Consider the following 26,851-nt stretch of genomic DNA (forward strand, 5'->3'; position numbering starts at 1 on the left):
GTTATCCTACTTGTGCTCTCTTCTGACCATTTTAAAAAACCTTTAATACTGTTCTTTGCTTCCTGTTTACCTTTATCACTACCCGCTAACTCGTTCTCTCTTCATCTGAGTAAGTTGATAGAGTTAGCTAATAATGCACCAACTCAGTGCCCAACTCATTAATAGTGAGGGATTTGGGTAACGGTCAGAATTTGTCTCTAGTTAATATTTCTAATACTGGTTAATATTCATAAAATAATATTTGTAAATTTTCAATTGTTACCATTGCTGCTATTGTGGGAAGATAAAATTGGGAGAATGTTTTGAGTATAGGATAAGGGCTTACAAAATAAAAATAAAAATAAAAAAACTTGAAGCAATTCTAGAACCAACATAGAATCCATGGTGCCTTTGGAAAGTTAGGGATGCAAGACTGTGGCCTATGAAGTCAACCATTCACCCTCCAAATCTATACAGAGATTCTGGTTTAACTGAGAAATAAGAGATTTCAGGGTCCTCTACATTATCGGGTATGACTTCTTGTCGCAGTACCACCACACAAATGGCTATGATTAGCTCTTTCATATAGTCTGAGATTGAGAACGGGTAAAATGTTGAAAGGTGATGAAGAAAGGGTAGAGTATTTCCCTTGGACGTGAGTTTCTATAATTTCAACCATGGAGGACTTTGTTGACAGAATTTTTTGAATTTCTAAATTTTAATGTTTAAGCGAATACGATATCATTTGGAGAAAAGAAGGTAAGCGAAACCAGAGCCTGGGCTCTGCAAGGGCAGGGGTTGTTCAGTTTTTGTCATTGTATGCCTGCTTAGAGCAGCGTCAGCCACAGAGCAGAGGCTTAATACATGCCTGCTAAATGAATGAATTGCCTTCAATTTATATAGAACATTCTATTTTTATGAAGCCCCTGATCTCATTCAATCCTCACAGTCCTGTGAGGTAAGCAGAGCAGGCATCATCCCCATTGTCCAGATGAGGATGCCATAACCAGCTTAAGTCACAGGTGCGGGGCCAGGACTAGAATCCAGGTCTTCTCATTTCATCCCAGTTCTCTTTCTACATCAAAGGAAAAAGGCTACGATAATTTTTCAGTTGATTCGGTATCAGCTTCTTTAAAGTGAGACATAGAATACATATATTCTATATACATGGAATATATATACATGCACATAGATATTTACAGATCTATACATGATATCTATATATCTACATGCACAAAAGAGATAGGCAGATCTATATAGTCACATATATATCTATACAGATATAGATATATTAATATCAATATAGATATCTGTACAGATATATGTGTCTATATAGATCTGCCTACATATTTTTCTATCTCCTGCATTGGTGTGGTAGATATACTATATATTGTTTAAAGAAGAACATGCAGAACATCTGTATTTCTCAACCACCTAGGTCCCCTTGTAGTATAAATGAACTCTGGACTCTTTTGCAGGGTAGGGCTCCTATTCAGCCAAATTACCTCCTGCAAGGCATATTTTCTTCAAGGGTCAATTCTGGCCAAACAAGCAGGCCTTCCACAGCTGACTGACCATGAAAGTGCATCTGACCAATCTCTCTGCCTCCCCCTCTTCACCCCTTTCCCTCCCCTCCATTGTTCAAAAGTTGTTTAAACTTGTCTTTTATAAGTTCCCCACGCTGAGCCTTCTGCATGAACACCCAAACCAAACAGAATGAATGCCTGCTGTAGACAATAACATGCAGTCAACATTAGCATTTCAAATAAAAGAACAGTATGCAAAATGTAAAGCCTTTTCTTCTGACTCCAGGGTCACTCTACAGCAGATCTTGGCCATAGCAAGGTTTGTCCAATTGTATTTTGTATTCAGAACAAGTGACATCTATTTTACACAATTTTTTGCTGGTTGGGTAGGCATGCTTCCCCTTCTCTTCGTCACCTCCTCCCCCAAGCATATACACACACCTGGCATGCTTTTTATTTGCACAGCTCACCACAGGGTCATGCAGTTTTTCTTCTGTGACTTGCAAACCAGGCGAAGACTTCTTTTGCTAAGACGTTTGGTAAAATTCTATCCTGCTAAGCAAAACCATCAGTATAGTATCTTGGATAACAAAACAACATTGCATTTTGCTCTCTTCTCATGTTAATAGGTATAAACTAGGAATTCAAGCAGCAGGGACAAGTTCATTGTCCCTGATCTCGGTTGCCTTGATGATCTTGGACAACCCACAGATGTTAGGGCCTCAGGTTTGGCCATGTGACAGAGGGTGATTCGCCTTGGTTGGTCCCAATGCAGTAATGGCAAAAGGAACCACAAGAGGGACATGGGAGAGATGCTGTAGGTGGAAGGTTGTGGCCCTATAACTAAGTAAGGAAGGGAGGTTGGTCTTAGCTCAGAATGAGCAGCATCACCTTTGATATCAGTTCCCTGGGACACAGCCCCAGTTGTCCTGGCATAATTGTGACTCTGTTTCCACGAACTTTCCTCAACCCCCATCCAACACTGCAGGTATTTTCATGTTCTATTGGTATAAGGTCAAGAGCAACAGAACGTTCTCCTGCCCTGATAATCCCAACAATATACAATGAAAAATAGATTGACATTCAGAAACATTGGCACATCTCAGTTTATTAGTGCCCTTATGTGATGGCTAATCCTTATAAAAATTCACAAACTTCAGATAAAGGGGAGTCTGTAGAGCAGAAGAAGGACCATAATCTAGCTTAAAACATAGACTATCAGCAGCCTCAGAGAACTTCTAGGATAATCATTTCATTTTACAGAGGAGGAAACTCTTTTGGTGGATAGGGTTCCCATTCAGACAAATGGCTTAACACAAGGTGTACCCTCTGTGAGAGTCAATTCCGGATAAACAAGCAGGACATCCATAGTTGGCTCATCATGAGTGTACATTCTCCAAAGTTATATAATAAGCCAATGGTGTATCTAGGACCAGAACCCAGGTTTTTCTGACTACCAGTCCTCGGCCTCCCAGTATTATAGTTCTCTGATTCCAACTTCAGCCCACTCTCTTCCCTCTCTTTTACTCCTGCTGTGGAAAAATCCTTGGGTTAGGGGAAGGTCTGTGAGTTTACTCACTAAGAGGTCTATATACAAATGAAATCATACATCTAATTTCTCCCCTCCTTCACCATTTCCCCACCCCCCTCTCTTTTTATGCCTTTTAGCTCTTGATACCATTTTAGCAGGGCTGGGTCTTATACCTAGTATATTCCTAACTCTAGAGCTTTGCAAGCAAAGGATAGACCAATCCCTTTGCCTCACTTACCCATAGGCTATCATCCTTCCCCCCCCCCCCAGTTTTCATTGCCCACCATAACCACATTAACTTTCAGTGAGGTCAGCTTGGTTCATCTCTGCAATATTATTTAGCTAAATGTCACAAATTGGCAACTCTCAGAAAGAGGAAGACTTAGGTATAGAAAGACATATGTCAGGAAACTTAAACCACATCAAAAGGCTCAGGAGCACACAAAGAGCCTGATTTTACCATCAGGCATATGAGAGAATTGTCAAGTCTAGTGGCAAGAGGCTGCTCTAAGGGCAGCTCTGTTAATGCTGATCCGATACAGTTAGAATGGTGCACCTGATACCACATTGTACACTTGGAGACACTACTTAGCATGTAGCTTTCTCTTGTTTTTTTCATAGAGGATGTGGCATACCCCAAACAAGGAACTCTCAAACCATGTCTTTCCATGGCTGCAGAAATTTACCACAGCAAAGACAGTCTGGTGTCATGGGTCATCTTGTCAGTTCTTGGTGAACACCCAATGTGGATTGCTCATGACCTGTGTGGTGGCTTGGTCTTTAGGGATGGTTGGACCTGGCCAATGCCTTTACCACTCAAAAAATGCCCACTCATCTATAACCCTCCACTGTGGCTTGATTAGTCTTTTTATCAGAAAACACTCCCAAACGACAAATGACAAGGAAAAACCTGGCTGTGTGAGCACATAAAGTCATATGATCATAGCTTTAGAGCTGGAAGGATCTCGGGGGTCATCTAGTCCAACACTTGACCCTAAGACAGGGCCAGGAGGGGAGGATGTATCTGGTATGTCAAGGGCTATGAGCACAGTCCTGCTGAAGGAGAATCTGTAGTTGAGACAGAGGTAGGAAAGTAGCTGAGTCTGTGAAAGGCATTCTTCTCTGTCTCTCCAGGTTAAGAAGTATTTAATCTCTGACTTCCTACCCAGAGAATGGACCTGATTATTTCTCACTGCTTTGCTTTTCCTTTTTTTTTCTTTTCAGGAATCCATGCCTTTGAAGCCCACAGGGTACTCTGTGCCTGATGTAATAGGAAGTATTTCCACTTTAGCTCATTTTAGCCACCTCCTCAAGAAAGGACCTTTACTGCCTCTAATAACAAGAGAGGAAACCTCAAGCCTTTTTCAAACCTGAAAAAGATGGGCTTTTTACCTTCATTCTTTCACATTCGTCTCTCATGGGCCTCAGCTTTGCCCTTCTGGCTCACATACTATCATTAAAACAAACTTTCCTGCCTTTGCAAACAGGCCCGGCTGCCTCCAGCTGACCCTTCCCCCTGTCCGCTTGACATTGACCGGCCTGACAGTGTCCTGGCAGAGAATAAACTTTCCCTTCTGGCTTCTGAGCTATCACTGAAGAGCGCATTTTTGCCGAGGAACTTCCTTAATTTCTGATGAAACTCTTTGGAGGCAAAGTAGTAAATGAAGGGGTCCAAGCAGTTGTTGAGGCAGCTGAGACAGAGCGTAAGCTTATAGATGTGATAATAGCTCTTGTTGAAATATAGGCGACTGACCATGTGCACTAGGAGTATGAAGTTGTTAGGAGCAAAACAGGTGACAAAGGTGAGGAGGACAATGCCAGCGAGACAGATGGACCGGCTTTTCTGTCCATTCCCATATCTTCCTGAAGTCCGAATCAGCTTGAGGATGGTGGCAGTGTAGCAGGCCACAGTCACAATGAAGGGAATGAGGAAGAGAAGAATGAACAAGGTGAAGAGGAAGATGGCCCACATTGCAAGGCTGGGCAGCATATTCCACTTGAGGACATCAAAGCAGGTGATGATCCCCAGGGCTTTTACTTCATAGGTCAGGTCTGTGATAGCCAAGGGGGACAGGGCAAGCAGTAAAAGGAGCCATATGCCTACACAAGCCAAAACCGCATATCTCTTCCTTCTCCACCTAGTAGAGGTCAGGGGGTACACAACTCCCAGGAACCGCTCTACGCTGATGCAGGTCATGGTCAGTATGGAGGAGTACATGTTGGTGTAGAAGACAACTGTCACCAGGTTGCAGAGGACATTCCCAAAGGTCCAGTTATTGTTGTTCAGGTGATAGAAGATCTGAAAAGGAAGAGCTACAGCCAACATGAGGTCAGTGATGCAAAGGTTGATCATAAAAATGACAGAAGGTGATTTGGGTTTGGTTCGGCAAAGCACCCAGAGGGAAAAGAGATTCCCAGGGATGCTGATGAGGGCCACCAACGAGTACACGATTGGGAGGACCACAGCAATGGTTCGGTTCTCAAGCATCCGTATTGTTTCGTTATCTAGCTGGGATATGTTGCTATTCATAATTCACAAGTTTGTGGATCTCTCAACACCAGAGGGATCATATCCTGAATGTTCAGTTGAAAGTCTGAAAGGAAAAAAAAACAGAAATAATCAGGAACACATTGCAAAAATGCATAGTGAATTTAATCCTAATTTATTTTGATTTTTTAAAATTATTTTTAAAAAATTTTTGGAGCGAGTTAGGCAGGGCAATTGGGGTTAAGTGACCTGCTCAAGGTCATGCAGCTAGTAAGTGTGTCAAGTGTTTGAGGCTGGATTTGAACTCAGGTCCTTCCAACTCCAAGGCCAGTGCTCTACTCACTGTGCCACCTAGCTGCCCCATGTTTTCTTTTTTATTAGAGTTTATGTAGCACTTCACAGTTTGCAGAAAACTTTTATTATCTCACTTTATCCTCACCACAAACCTAGGAAGTAGATGCTACTGTTATCCTCATTTTACAGAGGAAGAAACTGAGGTAGATGGAAGCTAGATTTGAACTCAGGTCTTTCTAATTCCAGTTCCAGATCATTATCCATTGTTATTCTAGCTGTTGATTCAGCATTATCTCTGTTAATGTTTTTATGTGTATAAAATAAAATATATAGGATAACAAAGGAAAACAATTATATTGAAATGTTATTAAAATATTAAAAAGCAAAAGTCTATGGACTCCTGTACAGGTTAAGTATCTTTGCTCTAAGATTAAATATTGTAGAATAGGTGCTGATCTGCATTGATAAAAGGAGTTTTTTATAGCAATGATATATCTTTTATTTTGTGTGTGTGTGTGTGTATGTGTGTGTGTGTGTGAGTGATCAGCACTATTACTAAGCCTGTGACTAGCTTAAACCCTTTATAAAACTGTGAAGTAGTGTGTGAAGTACTCCCTTACTTTCCTCTCTCTCCTTCCCAATTATACTCAATTCCCATGGTCCAATCCCCAAGTCCTCAGACTTCCTCATTGCTGTCCTTCTCAAAGACTACCCTCCTTGGTAGTACCCCATGCATCAGATTTGATTCCTGTTCCTAAGGAGCTTGAGATATGTTTAGAGAGAACTACACACATAAAAAGCTTAACTAGCAATATTAGACAATATTCAGAAACAGAAATTTGAGCCAGTGCTTGAAGTGGGATTTAGTCAAATGGAGAAGAAAGAAGGTATTCTGTATAGGAGGATGGTGAATCCATTTAGATTTTTTAACAGTATTTTCCCTCCCCACCCCAATTACAGGTCAAGATAATTTTTAGCATTGATTTTTACAAGATTTTGAGTTCCAAATTTTTCTCCCTCCCCCCTTCCTTCCCCTCCCCTCTTCCTAAAATGGTAGACAATTTGATATAGGTTATATATGTGCTATTATGTTAAACACATTTCCAAATTAGTCACAGTTGTGAAAGAAGGAACAGATCAAAAGGAAAAGAAAAACTAAAAAAGAATAAAGTAAGGGAAAAAAAGTGTGTGTTGATCTGCATTCAGAATCTATCAATTCTTTATCTGGATGTGGATAGCATTTTCCTTCATGAATCCTTTGTACTTGTCTTGGATCACCATGTTGTTGAGGAGAGCTGAGTCATTCATAGTTGATCATCACACAATGTTGCTGATAACTGTGTACAATGTTTTCGTGTTTCTGCTCATTTCTCTTTGCAGCAGTTCATACGAGTCTTTCCAAGTTTTTCTGAAATCTGCCTGTTTATCATTTCTTATTGCACAATAGTATTCCACTATATTCATACACCACAATTTGTTCAGCCATTCCCAGGTTGATGGGCATCCCCTCAATTACAAATACCTTGCCACTACAGAAAGGGCTGCTATAAATATTTTTGCACATATAGGTCCTTTTCCCTTTTTTTAATGACCTCTTTGGTATACAGACCTAGTAATGGTATTGCTGTATCAAAGGATATGCACAGTTTGGTTGCCCTTTAGGCATAGTTCCAAATTGCTCTTCAGAATGGTCGTATCAGTTTACAACTCTACCAACGACGCATTAGTGTTCCAATTGTCCCACATTTTCTCCAACATTTATCATTTTGGTTTTTTGTCATATTAGTCAATCTGAGAGGTATGAGGTGGTGCCTTAGAGTTGTTTTAATTTGCATTTCTCTAATCAAAAGTGACTTAGAGCACTTTTTCATATGCCTATAGATAGCTTTGATTTCTTCACCTGCAAACTGCTTGTTCATATCCTGTCACCATTTATCAATTATGTAATGGCTTGTACTCTTATAAATTTGACTTAGTTCTCTATATATTTGAGGAATGAGTCCTTTCTCACAGACACTTGCTGTAAAACTTGTTTCCCAGTTTTCTGCTTTCCGTCTAATCTTGGTTGCACTGATTTTGTTTGTGCAAAAGTTTTTTAATTTAATATAATCAAAATTATCTATTTTACATTTCATAATGCTTTCTATTTTTGGTTTGGTCATGAACCTGTAACTCATTTACCTTAATCCATTGGGATTGAAGGCAGAAAAAGGTGAGGCATGACAAGGCTACCATGTAAAGGCCAATCTGATTGGAGCAAAAGTTTCATATAGGTGAGGAGGGAGGAAGTTACTCTTTTTTTTTGGAGGGTGGTAGGCAGGGCAATTGGGGTTAAGTGACTTGCTCAAAGTCACACAGCTAGTAAGTGTGTCAAGTGTCTGAGGCTGGATTTGAACTCAGGTCTTGCTGACTCCAGAGCTGATGATCTACTCACTGCACCACCTAGTTGCCCTGGGAAGAAGTTATTCTTGAAAGGTCTATCTGAATTGGGGCCCAAACAAGTGAGATATTGGCTGGCCTGATCAATATAGGGCCAATAAATTCTTTTTCCCAAAATGGGTTCATGACTTAGGAATAAAGGCTGATAGTATAAGCAATTTGGGAGATCAAGGAATAGTTTACCTGTCAGATTTATGGGAATGGGAAGAATTCATGACCCAACAAGAGACAGAGAGCATTACAAAATGCAAAATGTATAATTTTGATTACATTAAATTGAGAAGTTTTTGTACAAACAAAGCTAATGCAACAAAGATTAGGAGAAGTAGAAAATTGGGAAGGAATCTTTACAACCAGTGTCTCTGATAAAGGCCTTATATCTAAAATATACAGGGGACTGAGTCAGATTTATAGGAATACAAGTCATTCCCCAATTGAGAAATGGTCAAAGGATATGAACTGGCAGTTCTCAGAAGAAGAAATTAAAGATATCTATAGTCATATGAAAAAATGCTCTAAATCACTATTGATTAGAGAAATGCAAATCAAAAACTCTTAGGTACTACATCTGTCCTGTCAGATTGGCTAACATGACAAAACAGGAAAATGATAAATGCTGTAGAGGATATGGGAAAAATGGAACATTGTTACATTGTTGGTGGAGTTGTGAACTGATCCAGCCACTCTGGAGAGCAAGATGGAACTATGCCCAAAGGGCTATAAAAATGTACATACCCTTTGACCCAGCAATACCACTTTTAGTGCTGTATCCCAAAGAGATCACACAAGTTGGAAATGGACCAGTATGTACAAAAATATTTATAGCAGCTCTTTTTGTAGTGGCAAAGAATTGGAAGTCAAGGGGATGCCCATCAGTTGGGGAAAGGCTAAACAAACTGTGGCATATGAATGTAATGGAATACTATTGTTCTATAAGAAATGAGGAGTAGATGGACTTCATTACAACCTGGAAAGACTTGTATGAACTGATGCTGAGTGAGGGGAGCAGAACCAGGAGATCATTATACACAATTACAGACACACGGTTCCTGTAAGGACTAACTTTGATAGACTTGGCCCTTCTCGTCAATGCAAGGTTCAAAGACAGCTCCAAAAGACTCATGATGGAAAAAGCTATGCATATCCGGAGAAAGAATTATGGAGTCTGAATGCAGACTGAGGCAAACTATTAGCTCTTTTTTTCCCCTTCCTTTTTGATTTTGTTTCTTCTTTCTCATGATTCATTCCTTTGGTTATAATTCTTCTTTACAACTGGACTATTATGTAAATAAGTTCAATGCAAAGGTATATGTAGAACCTACATTGGATTACATGTTGTCTTGGGGGGGAGGGAGGAGGAGAGGAAGGGAGAGAAAATTTGGAAATCAAAAACTTGTGGAACTGAATGTTGTAAACTAAAATAAAAAAGAAATTAATAAGTTGAGTCACTGTTCCACCTATCCTGTGAGGAAAAGCCAGGACATAGGAACCTAGGAATATGTCCTTTCCTATCTGTGGGCATTTCAGACTGGATATAAAGGAGAGTTAGTAAGAATAGATAATTTCATTGTATCAGAATCACCTATAGAAAATATGAAATCTCATAATATTTATAGCTAGAATCTCTAAATAATTCTCTTCTCTTATTTGAAGTCTTTCCTGTTCTCCAGAGCAGCTAGTTCAACTCCACCCCCATTATAATTGCTTAATATTTAGTTTGCATTTATTCTGAATATGTGTGGACACGACATCTCCCATGATAGAATGTAAGAGAAGAAGGTAATATTTAGTTTTTGTCTTTGTGTCCTCAGTTTCAAGCACAGCATCTAGCACTTGTTCAGTTGTGTCCAACTTTTCATGACCCCATTTGGGGTTTTCTTGGCAAAGATAATGGAGTAGCTTGCTATTTCTTTGTGCAGCTCATTTTACAGATGGGGAAACTGAGGCAAACAAGGGTAAGTGACTTGTCCAGGGTCACTCAGCTAGTAAGTGTCTGGGGCCAGATCTGAACTCTGGTTTTCCTCAGTCTAGGACCAGTGCTCTGTTGCTGAGCCACCTAGCACTTAGTACGTACTTAATACATGTTTCTTGATTGGTTGAAGTCATCAAAGTAGACTGCATTTAAAGTTAAAAGCCAGAATGAGAAGGGGGGAAATTACTTTGGAAAGGAATGATAACTCTCAGAGTACACAGACCCATTTAAGAAATTCTCTTTTCTCACATATTACATGACATTCATGCAGACAAACACATGCGAAAGCACATGCACTGGGCAGGTAAGTCAAGTTTGGAAGAACAGAAATCAGAAATGATGGCATATTTAGGGTAAGTTAGCTTTTGCTCTAGGGTCAGAACAATTTGTTCAGATCATTACACCAGATCACTGAAGTAGAACGTCTAGACACAAAAGGACAGTGTGCAAAAGACCACAATTTGAATCCTGGTTTTGAGCATAAACCATTTGCAGCAGCAAGAACTTGTACTATAGGTCATAGGCAGGGGGGTAAGTGGTTAACAAGCTGCTCTCCGGGGAAAAAATATGCATGACATACCTTTAAGCTTAATCTGCATAATCAACATTTTTTCTATATTGAAGTCTGCACAATCAACAAAACAATAAATCAAGCCCTAATGTATAGCATTTGCTGATTTCTAAGGTGTGAATGCTCACAATGAAAATTTAACAATCAGCTCCTGGTTGGAGCTGGCTCCAGCACCCTCTTGAGTATCAGGTCATATTTAGAGGTAGAAGGAAAGTCAGACACCAGTTAGATTTATCCTCTCCTTTGCCAGATGAGTAAACGGAGGCCCTGAGAAGCTAAGTTTCTAACCCAAGATCATTAGAGCCAGGGTCCAAATCCAAGGCTACGTCCACCATAATAGTACTCCATAATAGTATTCCTTATGTGCTTATTATCCTCAAATACTTACTAGCTCTGTGAACCTGTGCAAGTTTTTTTTTTTAATTTCTCCTTGCTTCACTTTCCTCACCTGTAAGATGGGGATAATAACAACCCCTACTGAACAAGGTTGTTGTGAGGATCAAATGTGATAATCTGTGGAAAGTGCTTTGCAGACCTGAAAGTCCTATATTAGAGACAACTTTTTGCTGCTGTCACTACTACTTTTCTCTTTTTCCATTGTGGCCCTGCTTCCAAATCAGACCTCTCTCCACAGATCAATTTATGTCTGGACCTCAATAAATGCTTATTGATTTGACTGGACTTAGTCTTCCAAAAGCCAAATAAAACCCAGTCATGGCTGTCCCTCCAATTAAGGATGCTCAGACAAATTGTCCTTCTGCCCTTACCCACACTCCCGACATATTTATCCAAGTGACTTGTCAAAGAATCATGGCTCTCAGGACTTCAGAGATCATCTATGTCAACCTTGACCAACAGAAATGTCCTCTGCAATACACCTGAGAGGACATCTAGCCTTCACTTGAAACCTTCTAGTGACTGGAACTCATAAAATAGCCCATTACACTTGTATGTCATTCAGGTTGTCATGAAGTTTTTCCTTATATAGAAGCTGTCTCTCTACAAACTTTCACTCAGTGTACCTTTTTCTGCCCTCTGGGGCCAGAGTGTGCCTAATGGTTCATCCGCACGAGGGGCCTTCAAATAGTTTCATATGATCTAGAGTTAGAAAAGACTTCAGAGATCATCCAGCACAACCTTTATTATTTTACAGATAAGGAAACTGAGGCCCAAAGAGGTAGAGTGATTCCCTTGAGGTCACATAAGTCATTAGTGGCTGAGTCAGAATTCAAATCAGGCCTTCTGACTCCAAATCTAATTTTTCCTCCTATCATGTCCTCTAAATATTCTCTTCTCCAGCCTACACATGCCTAATTACTTCATCCTTGTACATCATGGTCTCCAGTCTTAAGGAGGGAACAAAGCCTCAAAAGGCCATCATATAGCCCTAAGGGCTTTTATCCATAATTTCCTTAGTTTAATGGAGGAGGAGTTTACAGATTGGTTGTATGAGTAAAAAACTCAGGTCTTTTTTTTTTTTTCATTTACTACCCAATGGCCAGCCACTGTAACAGCTCAAAACCTAGGGGTAGGTTTTGTTGTTGTTGCTGTATGATATTTATATAGCACTTACTAAATGCCAGGCTCTGGGCTAAGTGCTTTAAAATCATTATGTCATTTGACAAGAAATAAAAAGACTAAGAGGAAGCATAATGAAATAGAGAATTGACCTTGGAACCAGAAAGAACAGGGCTCAAATTCTGTCTCTATCAGGCAGTAGTTGTTTGAATCCAGTATTGTTGCTTAAAATCTCAGTGCCCCCAGAAGCTTACACTCTTAAATTGGAAAAGAGGTTAATCAGTGTTGGTAGGAGTTACCTAATTTGGAATCTCCAATCAAATCACAGGTATGGATTAAGGAAAGAAAGAAATCAGAAGGATAAATACAGGTAGGCCAAGCAATTCTTGATAAATACCAGTAGGTCAATACAACAATTTTGATTTGAAAACCTCAGTTGCTCAATTTTCCTCCTTAATTAGCCAGGGAGCTTGTCCCAAATATAGTTCTAATTGTTCCCGGATATCATGCAATAATAATACAATTATTTTTAGCCCTCTTGCTATGGTGATTATGGAACTCATTCATTCATTCATTCATTCATTCATTCAATAAACATTTATTAAAAACTGACATTATTTGATGCACTGTGCCAGATAATGGAGATAGAAAGATAAAACCCCAACCGTCCCTATCCTCAAGATGCTTATATTTTCATGTTTGGGAATTAACACATCTAGAGAGTAAATATAATTTCAGTGCATTAACAGCCTGAGGTGGCCTCTAAGTTGAGCCTTTAAAGCTAGGAATGAAGGATAACCTGAGTAAAGGCACAAAACAGGGGATGAGATGCAGAGTATAAGCAAAAGCAAAGCATTTTAAGGCTTGAGAGAGTTTCTCTGAATATTTTCCTTGTCGCTAAATGATATATGAGCTCTTAGCTGACCACATAGCATTTTAGCTAAAGAGAAGTTGGATCTTACCTTCTTTGAGTCTTTCTTTTGAGCCAGTGGTATGTACTAGAGACACCTGTCTGTTGTTTGGTTTGGCAAGGCATAACCTTTTCATGCAAGAATGCAAATGCAAAAGAGACAGCTCGCAAATCTCCTGAACCAATGGGCAGAGAAAGAATGAATTTGTGGTTTGCAGCTCCTGAATTCACATCTTCAGCAAACGAGTGAAAAGATAATTTTGTTCCAACAAGCTTATGGGTTTTTTTTTTCTTCTGATCAACGTAAGACTGACAGACCCCAGGAGAGGCAGACAAGAACATTAATTGCACCAGATTAGCATTCACAGCCTAAGGAAAACTAAACTGGTTGATCCCTAGGGACCTAGTATTTCACAGGGTGGAGTTTCCAAGTCAAAGCTTTAGGGCTTTGACAAACTTCAATCAAAATGTAGTATAAAGCTGGGGTGGGGTAGGGGGTGGGGGGAAGAAAGACATGATATGCATTATTAGAGCATGGGAACATTTATGCTGCATTTAATTTTTTCAATTAATGATCATTTTCCCCCCTTCTACCTCCCCCAACTCGAAAAAAAGAAAAATGAAATCCTTGTAACAATTATGCGCAAGGAAGCAAAACAAACACTATAGTAACATTTTGAATTGTATGATCCTGATTATAGTAACATTTGTAAAAGGACCACATCACTTGGTATAAATGATTACCTTTGAATATTTTGTAAAATATTATTTTGGCAGTTGGTATGACTGGCCGATATTTTTAATAAACTCTCCTTCCTAGTTTTGATCTTTGATTATACTGTTGACCGACTGTAAGAGTCAGCTGCAGAGCCCTAAGAAAGGAAAACTGAAGTTTTACCCAGAGGCAGGAAATTTAGAGGGTGTCAATTTCATCATTAGGCTTAAAGTGAAAGTGGTGATAGTCATCCCAGAAGATCCTTCCTCTCCTATTTATCCCCTTCCCTGGGGGTGGTAGATTTATCCTAGTCTATCCTTTCTCCGTCCTGTACCAGCAGTGTAGAAACCTTTTGGTTTCCTGGGAAAAGGAAGTGCATCCCGAATGAGCTTCCGTTCCCTAAACTTGTCCCAAGCACAAAAATCACCAGGTTACAATTGTTTAGTTGCATTAACAATTAAGTTCATTTTGGTGGGGTGGTGGGAGGAGAGTCTGGACCCTTGATTTCATTGGTGAGCAACTCAAGTTGAAAATTTCTTCTGCCAATGCAGATCACAACTTACCCGTAACATACATTCTTAGAGGACTGGGTGGGACACTGAGAAGTTAAGCAATTTCCCCATGGCCATATGACTGCTATGTGTCAGAGCAGAACTTGAAAATCCAAGTGTTTTTGATTCCACAGCTAGCTATCTGTCTGCTATGTCTGGTTATCTCTCAATCAGGTTCACATAAGCTATGAAAAACAATCAGGTTATATTTACAACTGCTCATCATTTCCTCACCCATACTTTCCCTTGCTCACTCTATTTCTAATAAGTTTAGCAAATGTTCTTCCCAAATTTTCCAGGACAGATACCATATCCAGTGAAGAAAGTGTACTTCTAATGAGACACTGGCCATATCAGGCACTTTATATACCATGGTTTATAGGATCACAGAAACATAGATTTAGAGCTGGAAGGGATCTTAAAGGCCACTTAGTCCATCCTCCCCATTTTACAGATGAAGAAACTAAGGTTCAGTTGGAACCCAGGTCCTCTGAGTCTAAATCCAGTTCTTTTTCTATTGTTTCAAGAATGCTAGATGACTTGATGACTAGAGCCTTCAGAAATCTGCCACCCAGCACCTTTGACTGACAATCTAAGCACACACAGAAAGCAAGCACCAATGAAGATCCAACATAAAGGGTTATTTGTCCTCTCTTTCCTCTTTTGGAAATATTAAGAAAGTATTCAAAATTATCCTAATCTAAAGCCTTCATACTAATCTTAAATAAAAAACATATCTGTCTCTTGAACTATCCATTCAAAACAATATCCTGATCTCATGTCTCTGATAAGTCCAAGAGGGACTCTTCTCTCGAAATAATTAGGGCAGAGATTAGATGAGGACAAGGGGCACCTTAATCCACCTAAGAGTAGTAACCTCTTTCTTCATGCCCTGAAGGATTAGAGTAGTCTCCGACTAAGATAGACATTCTTTATCTAGTGTCCACAGATCTCCAACAGGTTCATAGGGATAATTCAAAGGATCTGTGATCTTAGAGGAGAAAATTTTATTTTCACTAACCTCCAACTGCGAGTTGGCATTTCCTCCAATAATGATTTTTTTTAAAGGAAACCTTTTTTTTTCCTGAGGTGTCCTTGGCTTCATCAGCCTGTCAAAGGAGTTCATGAAACACACAACACACATACACACACAAACACACACACACACACACACACACACACACACACAAAATCCTAAGAACCTCCAATCTAAGAGAAGGAAGAAGTCTTTTTAATTACTTTGGTTAATGGTGGTATCGACTAGTTGGACAATGGAATCTTTGAAGAGAGGGGACAAAGAGGGATTTAATGGTTTCAGGAATTAAACGGAAAAAGAAACAAACAAAATAATTCTTCAAGGGTGACTATTTGATGAAAAGAGAATAGTTAACTGAACTTTTACCCTGAGCTCTGTTAGGATGTTTTATAATGTCAAATTTTGTCTGTTGACCAGGAATGCTATAATTGGAACTATGAATTTTCATGAGAAAAAGAGACATTTCAGAGTTATGTGGTGGTTCTGCCCATTTTTGGTTCTATCCCTAAGCAGAAATGCTTAGATTAGAATAATCTAAAATTAACAAAAAAACCCACCACATTTCTAGCAGGCATGTGTCTACTGAATGCCTTGTTATGTATAAGATACCTTATGGCCATTAGGCTTGATTTTTTCTTTTGAATGGATCATAGGATCAAAAAGGTAAAAGCATCTTCCAGGTTATCTGTCTGTTGACCAATCCCCTCATTTGCACATACTTTGGTAATGTTGGTGGATCCTAAGACAGACACATATGTTAGTTTTTGGCCTGAATTTGTGTATTTCTTTTGGTTTGATTTTTGCTTCCATTTTTTACTTTGCAGTGATAGTATAGATGTAATTGAAATTGCATTCATCTTTGTTTTGATGTCAGAAATAGACCTTGAAATCTCATGTGCCAGAAATAGGGTAAATATTTTTCATAACATTCAGAGAGGTTATACAAATTTGGCTCAGTTGCATGGTACTAAAAATGAAAGGGAAAAACCAAGTATGATGAAAACTTTTATTCACTTAAGTAGATCCAGTATCTTAATAAAGTTTTAAAAGTTCCATTCTTATTGGTATCTATTAAATACAGCATATTAGTTCATCAGGTATTCATCTTCAGGCATAATATGAGAAAGCACATAAAACTTGAATTTCCTTTCCTAACTGAGAATTAGGGGTAGAAGGATGAATTATGAAAGTTGCGATCTTATAGCAGATGTTTGCTTACAAGGAGTTAATAGCAGAAGTCAACTGTTAATTAATGGGAATTTATTAAATATCTACTGTGTTCTAGGCACAGCAAAAGGCAGTCCATGTTTTCAAGGTTCTAACAGCTACTGGAATACCATGTAAGTGTCCTTTCTTAAGGTTGAACTAAAAATTGGCTTTTCTGAGAGCTGAAGTATTGTAGGTGTTGACATTACATTGGCAGAGGGAACTTCCTTGTTGGGAGTTCCTTAAGCCAATAAATTCTCAAGTCAGGTGTAAAAAAAAATACAATAAGACCATGGAGGAGGAATCACTAGGGATGGCTAAAGGTTGTCTAACGGTTGGAAAGGACCTAAGGTGACATTTAGTTCAATTTCAACCAGAAAAAGGATCCCCATTATAACATACCCAGTGGCGTGCTGGTCAAGGTTTAACAACCAGCTCTCTAAAAATTTTACACATTTTTAAGTTTAATCTTCATGATTGATATTTTCTCCATCACTTTGTCTAGACAATTAGCAAAACAGTACATCAAGTCCTAATTTGTAGCATTTGCTGATTTCCCAGGTATAAATGCTCACACTGAAAATTTAACAGTTGGTTCTGTTCCAGCTTATTCCAGCATACTCCTGTCTATTATTATCAAACTTTCAAGTCAAGTTAAAAAAATGGCAGAATTACCATAAGACCATGGTGAAGGAGTCACTAGAGATAGGTAAGGGTTATTGTAAGGTTGAAAAGGACCTAAAATTACATCTAGAATGATCAGAAAAAGGATTCCAGATACAATGTACCTGGCTAGTGGTCACCAGCCTCTGCTTGAAGACCTCACCTCCAATGAAGAGGGACCCATTAACCTTCTAAGAGAGTCTATTCCACTTTTGAAGAGCTCTAGCCAGAAGGAAGGGCAGCTAGGTGGCAACCCTAGGCAAATCACCTAACCCTGTTTGCCTCAGTTTCCTTATCTGTAAAATCACTGAGGAAGGAAAAAGCAAATTATTCTAGTATCTTTGCCAAGAAAACCCCAAATGGGGTCATGAAGAGTTAGATACAACTGAGCAACAACAAGAAGAAAGTCATTAGGAAGTTTTCCCTTATGTTAAACTTCTTTGTACCCAAACCCCCCTTAAAGTACTAACTGTTAAAAAAAACAACTTTAACCAATTTATGGAAATTTTTCTAAAATGGAGTAAGCACTTCCCTATTTTCTTAAATGAAGAAGACTCAAATCTACATAGCCTTTTTTGATAGCTCAGGGTCATCTTTACAAATAACATTTGTTCTAAGGGACCAAAATACTCTGAGATCTACTGAATTTTGTAGCAGAGGTGTTGGCTCTGAAGAATCATTGACACTTAAATAGTACTTGCTTTACATACTTTATCTCATTTCAGCTTCATAATAATGGCAAGGTAGGTATTACAGGTATTTATAATCCCCTTTTAAAGATGAAAAAATACATTTAACAAAGCTAAGAGACTTGCCCAGGGTCACAGAGCGAATATCAGATGATTGGTTTCCTGATTCCAAGTCCAGCACTCTATCCACGAAGCCACACTGCTTCTGCTAAAAGATCTCAGACTGTTAGTCTTCTTGAGTTTTTCAAATATGCTTTGTATGATTTTCTGGTTTCCTTCTTTTCAGCCTGACTGTCAGCAGGCATTAAAAAAAAACAAAACAAAACAAAAACATTTCGTCTGCCTATAAAATGTTCTTCTTCCCCTATTAGAATCATAGAATCTCGGAGTTTAATGGGACCTAAGAGGCTAACTAGTGTAGCTCTTATCCAAGTAGTAATCTTTTCTCTGATACTCCCCAAACTGGTCATCTGGCCTCCACTCGCAGCTCTAGTGGTGGGGAACTCATTACCTCTCAATGCAGCCAATTCAGCTTTTTGGATGGCTGAACAGTTCTTTGTCGTTGGTGTTTTGTTTTGTTTTTCCATGATATTTCAATTTATTCTAAACTTAAATACAAAACAAAAAAAGAAAAACTATTGCCACGTACACAGCAGAATGAGAGGATTCAATATAAAGCAATGAACTTTCATTTCAAGAAAACCTATATAATAAATACTACACATTGTTCTCAAAGCTGTACATCTTTTCTTTGCTTGCTTGTATTTTTTTGTCCTCTGCCGTGTACTTTTTACTTCATTTTTTCCCCTTCCTCCCCTGACCAAGGTTATAATTAAATGAGGACATATATAGATAGATTGATATATATATGTGTATATATACACACATTTACACATATTTATACATATGCACATATACATAGATATCCATAAACATATATGCACATATATACTCAAATGCATAGATGTAAGACCACATTATACTTATTTCCACTTACCATCTGTTTCTCTATAAGTGGATAGCATCTTCCTTTATGAGTCCAAATCTTTCCATATGTTTCTAAATCTACTAGCACATCATTTCCTACACCACTACAATATTCTGACCCAATCACATTCTCTCTGAGAGATTGTCTGTGAGAATTCCCCTCCCCCCAATTTTTCTGCATTCCCTCTATTCTTGGCTACATAGGTTTTATTTATACAGAAAAATTTTAATTTAAAGTAATCAGAAGTATCCATTTTATACTTCAACACTCCTCTTACCTTATAATATGGTTTAAAGATAGCTGAGTATTGTTAAGAAATTTTTCCTGGTATCAAGCCTTTCTCTATAACATCCATGTCCTGCTCCTAGCTTGGTTTTCTGAGATGAAAAAGAAAACAACCAAAACCAAACTCCAAACAAGTCTAATTTATCTTCCATTTGACAGTCTTTCAGATACTTGTGACTAGAGTGGGAATGAGTAATTTTGTCCTTCTCAAGGGTATGCCTTCGCATTAGGCTGTATTACTCCTTTCTTCCCCTGACTCTCAATTGCCCTGCCTGTCCTTTGGACAGAGCCAGATGGTGGTGAGGCTGGCATTAGTGGCAAAGTTTAGTCATCTCCAGGCCCCCAATTAAACTCCGAGGAAAGGGACCATGGCTTATAGCTTCCCTTGGTCTCTTGTAATAGAGTAGAACCCCTCGAACAAAGTAAGCATTCAATAGGCTGTTATGCATGATTGTGATTATAATTGAAATGCTTCCTATCAAATAGATCTGTTTCCAATCAGTTAAAGTGGCTCCATTTCAGAGTTTGGATCTGCAGGGCCTCTTGGCTACCATCCCAGTCAGAACTTTAAGTCAATTTACTTTACTGATGCTTTGTAATTATCGGTGGATTGATGAAATGATTTGCTCTCCCTCCTCAACTCTGCCTACTGACTTCCCCGGCTTCATGTCTCAACTAAAATCTCAGCTTTTACAGGAAATCTTTCCCAACCCCTCTTAATTATAATCCCTTCCCTCTGTTAGTTATTTCCTTGTATGTTCTCTTGTATGTAGCTTGCATTGCATGTATTTGTTGGCATGTTGTCTCCCCTATTAGATTGAGAGCACCTTGAAGACAGGGACTGTCCTTAGTCTCTTCTATCCCCAGAGCTTAGCATAGTGCCTGACACATAACTGGTGCTTAATAAATGTTTATTGATTGATTTATTGTAATTTCTCAATCACTATAGCTAGCAAATTCTTACTTCCTGCTCCTCTAATCTCTAAGATTTCGGAGCCACCTTCCTCCTAACAAAAACCCTTTTTCCCCTGTTACCTCTGATCTCTATTCAACTAATCCCTAATGTTTCCCAGTTCTCATGCTCTGCTTCCCTCCCTTTCCACTATGCCTTCCTCTATTGTTAAAACAACAGTAACAACCTTTCCTTCATCTTGGATCTACTTCTCTCAGGTTCCTTCCAATTTCTGGTACCTACTGACAATCAGATTTTTCTCGGAATCACATCTCCCCAAAGGTTGCTTCTATCCTCTCACACCCCCTTATACAGGGTCAGCAAACTCAGCTTGGTGTATCCTTTACCCTTACTTCTAGATCCTCCCTCTGCCTCTATCTCTCAGCAACTACTTCTCCACCTTTATAATCCATGCCTGGATCTTTGTTGTTGCCATCTACGGACCTCGACATCACTCTCCCTCTGCCTAAATAAGTGCAGGATCTGGCTCACAGTTTTCTTCTCTATCCTAACTCCTGCTCTTCTTTGAACACCCTGACCTCCCTGTTTCTCAGCCTCCTCACCTAACATGACTTTTTTTTTTTACAAGTCCGAGTCAGCCATAGCAGTGGCTACTCAGTTAACTTCCACACTCATCTGAATTTTTCCTGGGTGCTGAAATTGAGAATTACTACTCTTAAGTTAAAGATGCACTGTGTTATAATGGGCAGCGTCCTGGATTTAGAACCAGGAAGATCTGAGTTCATCATGCAACCACTGCCACTTAATAGTTGTATGAAAATGGGCGAGATACTTAAGCTGTACTTTCCTCTTCTATAAAATAATGATTATAATGACTTTAGCATTTCCCTCATAAGGTCATTGTGAGTGTTAGGTGAGACAACTTACATAAAGAACTTTCTAAACTTTAAAGTGCTATAAAAATTCCCATTTATTATTTTCTTCTCCAGTCTAAGCAGTTCCTACTTCTTTTGACCAATTGTCATGTGACATAGTTTTCAGTTACCTCATCACTGAGTTAGTTCTCTGGGCACATTCTAAAGTGTAAGTATTTTGGAACTGTGGCAATCAGAAGTGAACATTTAATTCAGAGGAAGCATAGTACTGTGGGGAAAGCGTTAGATTTATAGTCAGAAGCCCTGGGTTCAAATCCCGCCTCTGATACTATCTGTGTGAGCTTGGCAAATCATGGAACAGAGTCTCTCTGGGTCTTAGGTTTGTCTTCTGTAAAATGAGAGAATTAGACTAGAAGATTCACAGCATTTCATTTAGCTCCAAATCTATGAAACTCTGAAAGATATGGCCTAACCATAGAATATTACAGCTGGACAAAAAGAACCTTCCTCATCCTGGCATTATGTTTCTATCAATACTGCCTAAGATCTCCTTAGTATTTTCAGTTGTCATATCAGGCTAATAATTCATATTGAGTTTGCAGTGCATGAAAACCCCCAGGTCTTTAAAAAAAAGTTTTGTTAATGTTCTTTGTTCTTTATTTTTAAGACCACAGCTACTCCCCAGAGATTCCCCTCCCATCCCCCACCTTCACCTAGTTCTCTGGTTCCACCACAAATAAAACCTTCTTTTGCAAAGAACAAGTACAGTACAGCAAAACATATCAATCAATTTTTGACAAAGTTGACAAACATATTGATTGATCTGACAATCAATTAATCAATGAGCATTTATTAAACTGTACTAAAGCATGCCTGGCTCCAAACCAAATCTATTACCTCCTTCCCAAGAAGTGAGAGTCATGCTTTTCATAGTCTTCAGGACTTTGCCTCATGAACTATCTTCTAGTTATATTTCCCTAAATGGCATTTGGGTAGTTGGGTTTTTTAAAAATTGGCATGTAAGACTTTGCATTCGTATTTTTATTAAATATCACCTTACATCTTGTTCTTATTAGATCTGGCTTGCCATTTTTCTTAACTTTCTTTTCGATCTTGATTTTATTTTGCTTCTTCCAATCTGCGGTAGGCTTGAAAATCAAGAGTTGTCAGAATTGTGGGTATAGTAGGAGTAACTAGGGTGTGAATGAGAGCCCGAAGGTCTCATGAGGATTCTATTTCAGGGCTTTAAGGTCTTACTAATCTTGATTCCCTTCCCAGAAATTCCAGATCCTTCTTGGAATAGATTCAGGAGGCTTTTGACCTTTAGTTCCTGATCCTGTTGAGTTACCCAGATTAAGAGACACTGGCCTCCTTGTTTTTCCATGTATAGGACACGGTGTTTTTGGCTTTGAGTATTTTCTCTAGCTCACCCCCATACCTGGAACATTCTTTATCCTATATTCCCTCTACTGACCTTCCTGGCTTCCTTTAAGTCCCAACAAAAATCTGAAGGAAGTGTGGGGTGGCTAGGTGGCCAAAAGGATAGAGCACTGGGCCTGAAGTCAGGAACATTTGTCTTCCTGAGTTTGAATCCGGCCTTCAACGCTAGCTGTGTGACCCTGAGTAAGTTACCTCAGTTTCCTCATCTGTAAAATGAATTGGAGAAGGAAATGGCGAACCACTCTAGTACCTTTGCCAAGAAAGACCCAAATGAGGTCACAGAGATTTGCCACTGGAAAGACTGAACAACAATCACAACAGAAAGCCTTCCCCAACCCTTCAATTCCAGTGTTAATTATTTCCTATTTTTCTATATATACCTTATTTATAAATATCTGTTTGCTTGCCATTTTCCCCACTGGCTTGTGAGCTCCTTCAGGGCAGGGACTGTCTTTTGCTTCTTTTTTTTTTTAATTTTATCTCCAGAGCTCAGCATAATGCCTGACACATAGTAGATATTTAATAAATATTTGCTGCCTTTTACCCTTTCTTCCCCCATTGCTAATATTACTGCAAATTTTGCATCTGGCCTACTCCACTGTCCTGATTTCCATACTCTATCATATTATGCTACAGACCATAATGATGGATTTCCTATGGCTTATTATAATAAGTTTCATTAGCGCATTTACCAGAATCATGGAGGATGACTTGTGTACAATTCAAACTAGTCTCGATAACAGATGACGTTGTGCTTATTTGCATTGAGCCCTGGACCACTACAGGGCCTGAAGTTTGGTCTAGCTGTTTATATTGGAAAAACAAAGTGGCTGAAAATCATTTATTGCCCAGATTGGATATTTGGATGAGTGACCCACTGAATTTGTCTTTTAGTATGTATACCTTGGACAGGTGGTAAAGACAACAAGCTGGCCTCAGAATTGAATAGAAGGAAATCAGTATGGGTTACTTTTGGGGTCTCAACTTCTGTTTGTCTCAGTTTTCTCATCTGTAAAATGGAGATAATGATAGCAGCTATCTCCCAGAGTTGTTCCGAGGCTCAAGTGAGATGACATTGTAAAATACTTTTTACAGTGCCTGGCACATAGTAAGCTCTATATAAATGTTAGTACTATCATTATTGCTATTTATTTATCTTAAGGAAATTGTTCAAGGCTTTCACCTATTCCAGCTGCTCGCTGCTGGAAAGGCCCATCTTTTTAATACTATGTTTCAGAAAAACAGCTGTTATTAGCAATATTTTCCTAGTGAATGGGTGACTGAAAATCACAACTCACCACAGTCTCAGAAGAATAAAAAGAAATGCAAGTAATTCAACGGGCAATGACAGATTCAGGGTGGGTGAAAGTAGACCATAATTTCCCTCAGGATTTGCATACTTAAGGCAGATTTCTTATTTTGATGATGACTCAATTTTTGATAATTTCAATTTTGATAATTATTAGCTGGATCCCAAACTTCCAGAGTCTGCACTCTCACTGTATTACTACATTCCATTGTCTATATCCTTCATGAGCCTGATGCTGACCAGCTCTCTGGCCAGTTGAAAGGCGGAATATCTATTTTCAAAAGGTAAAGGAATATCACTGACTGCAGCAGTATGGATTTTATGGTCAAGAATGCCTAAATCTAGTCAAAGTATCTCTTTTAGCTCTGAAACAGTGAAATTTCCAGTGATGACTTGACCACTAACGTACATTAAAAATATCATCGATGACATATATTATCAGAAAAGTAGATGGGCTACTTTTATAACAATGGTGAAACAACCAAACTACCATCCTGGTATCTGTCAATATTAAAAGAACCAAGAGAAGGCCTTTGGGATATTCAGTAGATCTTCCTTGGGGAACTTAGATAAAAGAATGAACAAAAAATCCATACATGACAAGAAGGTATGGAGGCGAGATGGAATAGTGGATACCTGAGTCAAATCCTGGTTCTGCTACTTGTTACATGCGTGATCTTGGCAAAGTCACTTAATAGCTTTTGGCATCAATTTACTTATCTATAAAATGAAGTCTTATGACCACATGATCTTTAGGGTCCTTTCCAGTAGCTACAATACTATGTAATGCTCAGTCCACATCAGTAGAGGAATTACCATTCATCAACATATTCACAAGAGAAAATAGAATATGCAAATTTAGAAATAATCTAGCAGATAAGATAATTAGAAATATGGGTAAAAGAAAATTATAGTTCTTAGAACCTCTACCCTAGGTCCCATCAATGTCAACTCAAATGCCACCTCATTCAAGAGGACTTCATTTATTATCGTAGGTTTTAATGTTCTCCAAACCTGAAGTTAACTTGAATTTATTTGTAGGTGTTTGATATTTACTCATCTGGTTGCATGTTGTTTCCTCCCGGTAGTAAGTTCTTTGAGGGCTGGAACCAGTCCATTTTCTTTTTACTTTTGTAAAGTACCTAGTACAGTGCCTAGCACATAGCAGATACTCAAGTACTGCTTGCTGATTTAAACTGAATTGAATTATAGACTATAAGGTACTCAATTTCTAGTACAGTTTTCTGGGCCCAGCTGGCTACCTGTTTCCTTTTGTCCATGGACCTGCTAGCTTCTTTGTGACCCCTCCAGAAGAGAATGGCCTCTCTCTAAGGAGGCAGGGACTGTCTTTTGCTTCTTTTTTTTTTTAAATTTTATCTCCAGAGCTCAGCATAGTGCCTGGCACATAGTAGATACTTAATAAATGTTTGCTGACACAACTAACATCTAACTACCTTTTACCCTTTCTTAGCCCATTGCTAACATTACAGTAAATTTTGCCCATCCAGGGTTTTCTATAATCCCTGGCTCCCTCTCAGTCAAGTAGACAATCTTCTGTTGGCATACTGGGTTTGGGGAGTATTCCACATGCATTCCTACCCAATTAATATTATTTAACTTTCCCTTATTTCAATCAAGAAAAAGGAAAAGAAATACAACTCATTACATAAAGTATTGCCATCACTTCAGAAAAAGAATACTACTCTATTCCATGCCCCAGAAGCAAGGCCATCTGTTATGATGCCACTTTATGAGTCATGGGTGTGAACTTTAGCAATGGGCTTTATCACATCTACTTTGACGTCTGAGAGATCATTACATTCCCCTCCAGCTTTTCAGCTATGCTCTGATTAGCTTAGGAGGCAACAGAGTTGAGGTTCTAGACAAATGAACCATTATGATCATTTTGTTAATTGAAATCATCAAAAGTACAGATTTCAGGAGATGGTAGGGCTATAAGATCTCTTGTAGAAAACTCATGTATCTTAGCAGGTCACCCACTCTTTATTCTGTGTCTTTTCATAAAATAGACCATACTTTATTCTTTCCCTTTCACTGAAGATGACAGTTACCCACAGGGCTGCCTTGATGTGAGATATGACTCATAAAGGTTTCCCCCAGTGGAAATTGGATGGGCACATTAAAAATAGGTCAACACATAGGATTAAGACTTACCTCTGGAATATGCGCCATCTTTAATCAGAGAGCCCTGAATTTCTTCATCTTTCTCCGTAACTGTCCTACTATCTGTTACAACTCTGATACTGTTTTAAGGAACCTATGAGGAAGCTTCCTCAAACTAATTTTAAAACGTTCAAGGTTTCACTTTGAGTGTGAATTTTCTGCTCAACTAGTTAACAGCCAGGTGTAAAATCTATAGTAACTGATAACTTTGGCCACCATCCTCAGATTGTCTAAGTTGGGAGTCTGCATTTTCCCTTGTTTTCAGGATAACCAGCATGCCTGTTTATGGTTTCATGGTTCAAGGGCCATAAGTATCTCTCTCTCTCTCTCTCTCTCTCTCTCTCTCTTTCTCCCCCCCTCCGTCTCTCTCTCCCTCTCTTCCGCTCTCTTTCCTCCCTTCTATCTCTCCATATACATTACATATAAAATAAAATTAAATATATACATACCAATGCATATATACATGTATATGTATACACATATATTTTATTTTAAGAACTTAAATATTAAACTAGAAGCTTCAGTACATCAAAAAATTTTGAAATTTATTTTTGGTTTTCAACATTAATTTCCTGAAGTTTCAAGTTTTCTCCCCCTCCCTCCCCAAGACAGCATGCAATTTGATATGTACTGTACAGATACATTCCTATTCCACACATTTTCATATTAGTCATGTTGCATAGAAGAATTATAACGAATGGGAGAAACCATGAGAAAGAAAACAAAAGAAAAGAGAAAAGAGACTGCTTCACTCTGCATTCCAGCTCCA

The 26,851-nt window shown here is 38.7% G+C and overlaps 1 protein-coding gene across 2 annotated transcripts; it reads right to left on the reverse strand.

The window, feature by feature from the left end:
• Nucleotides 1-1,645: 1,645 nt before the first annotated feature.
• Nucleotides 1,646-26,119, reverse strand: P2RY8 (P2Y receptor family member 8). Of its 2 annotated transcripts, none has more exons than XM_036745917.1 (2): nt 26,074-26,119; nt 1,646-5,630 (listed from the first exon to the last, which is right to left on the reverse strand). In XM_036745917.1, exon 2 carries the CDS (start codon nt 5,564-5,566, stop codon nt 4,493-4,495), a length of 1,074 nt encoding a protein of 357 aa, XP_036601812.1. In that variant the 5' UTR covers nt 5,567-5,630; nt 26,074-26,119; the 3' UTR covers nt 1,646-4,492. The 2 variants fall into 2 exon arrangements, with proteins under 2 accessions (XP_036601812.1, XP_036601811.1); XM_036745916.1 differs by lacking the exon at nt 26,074-26,119 and adding an exon at nt 13,281-13,357.
• Between the last annotated feature and the right edge of the window lie 732 nt (nt 26,120-26,851).

Source organism: Trichosurus vulpecula, chromosome 2 (assembly GCF_011100635.1).
Source record: "Trichosurus vulpecula isolate mTriVul1 chromosome 2, mTriVul1.pri, whole genome shotgun sequence".
Classification (NCBI taxonomy): domain Eukaryota; kingdom Metazoa; phylum Chordata; class Mammalia; order Diprotodontia; family Phalangeridae; genus Trichosurus; species Trichosurus vulpecula.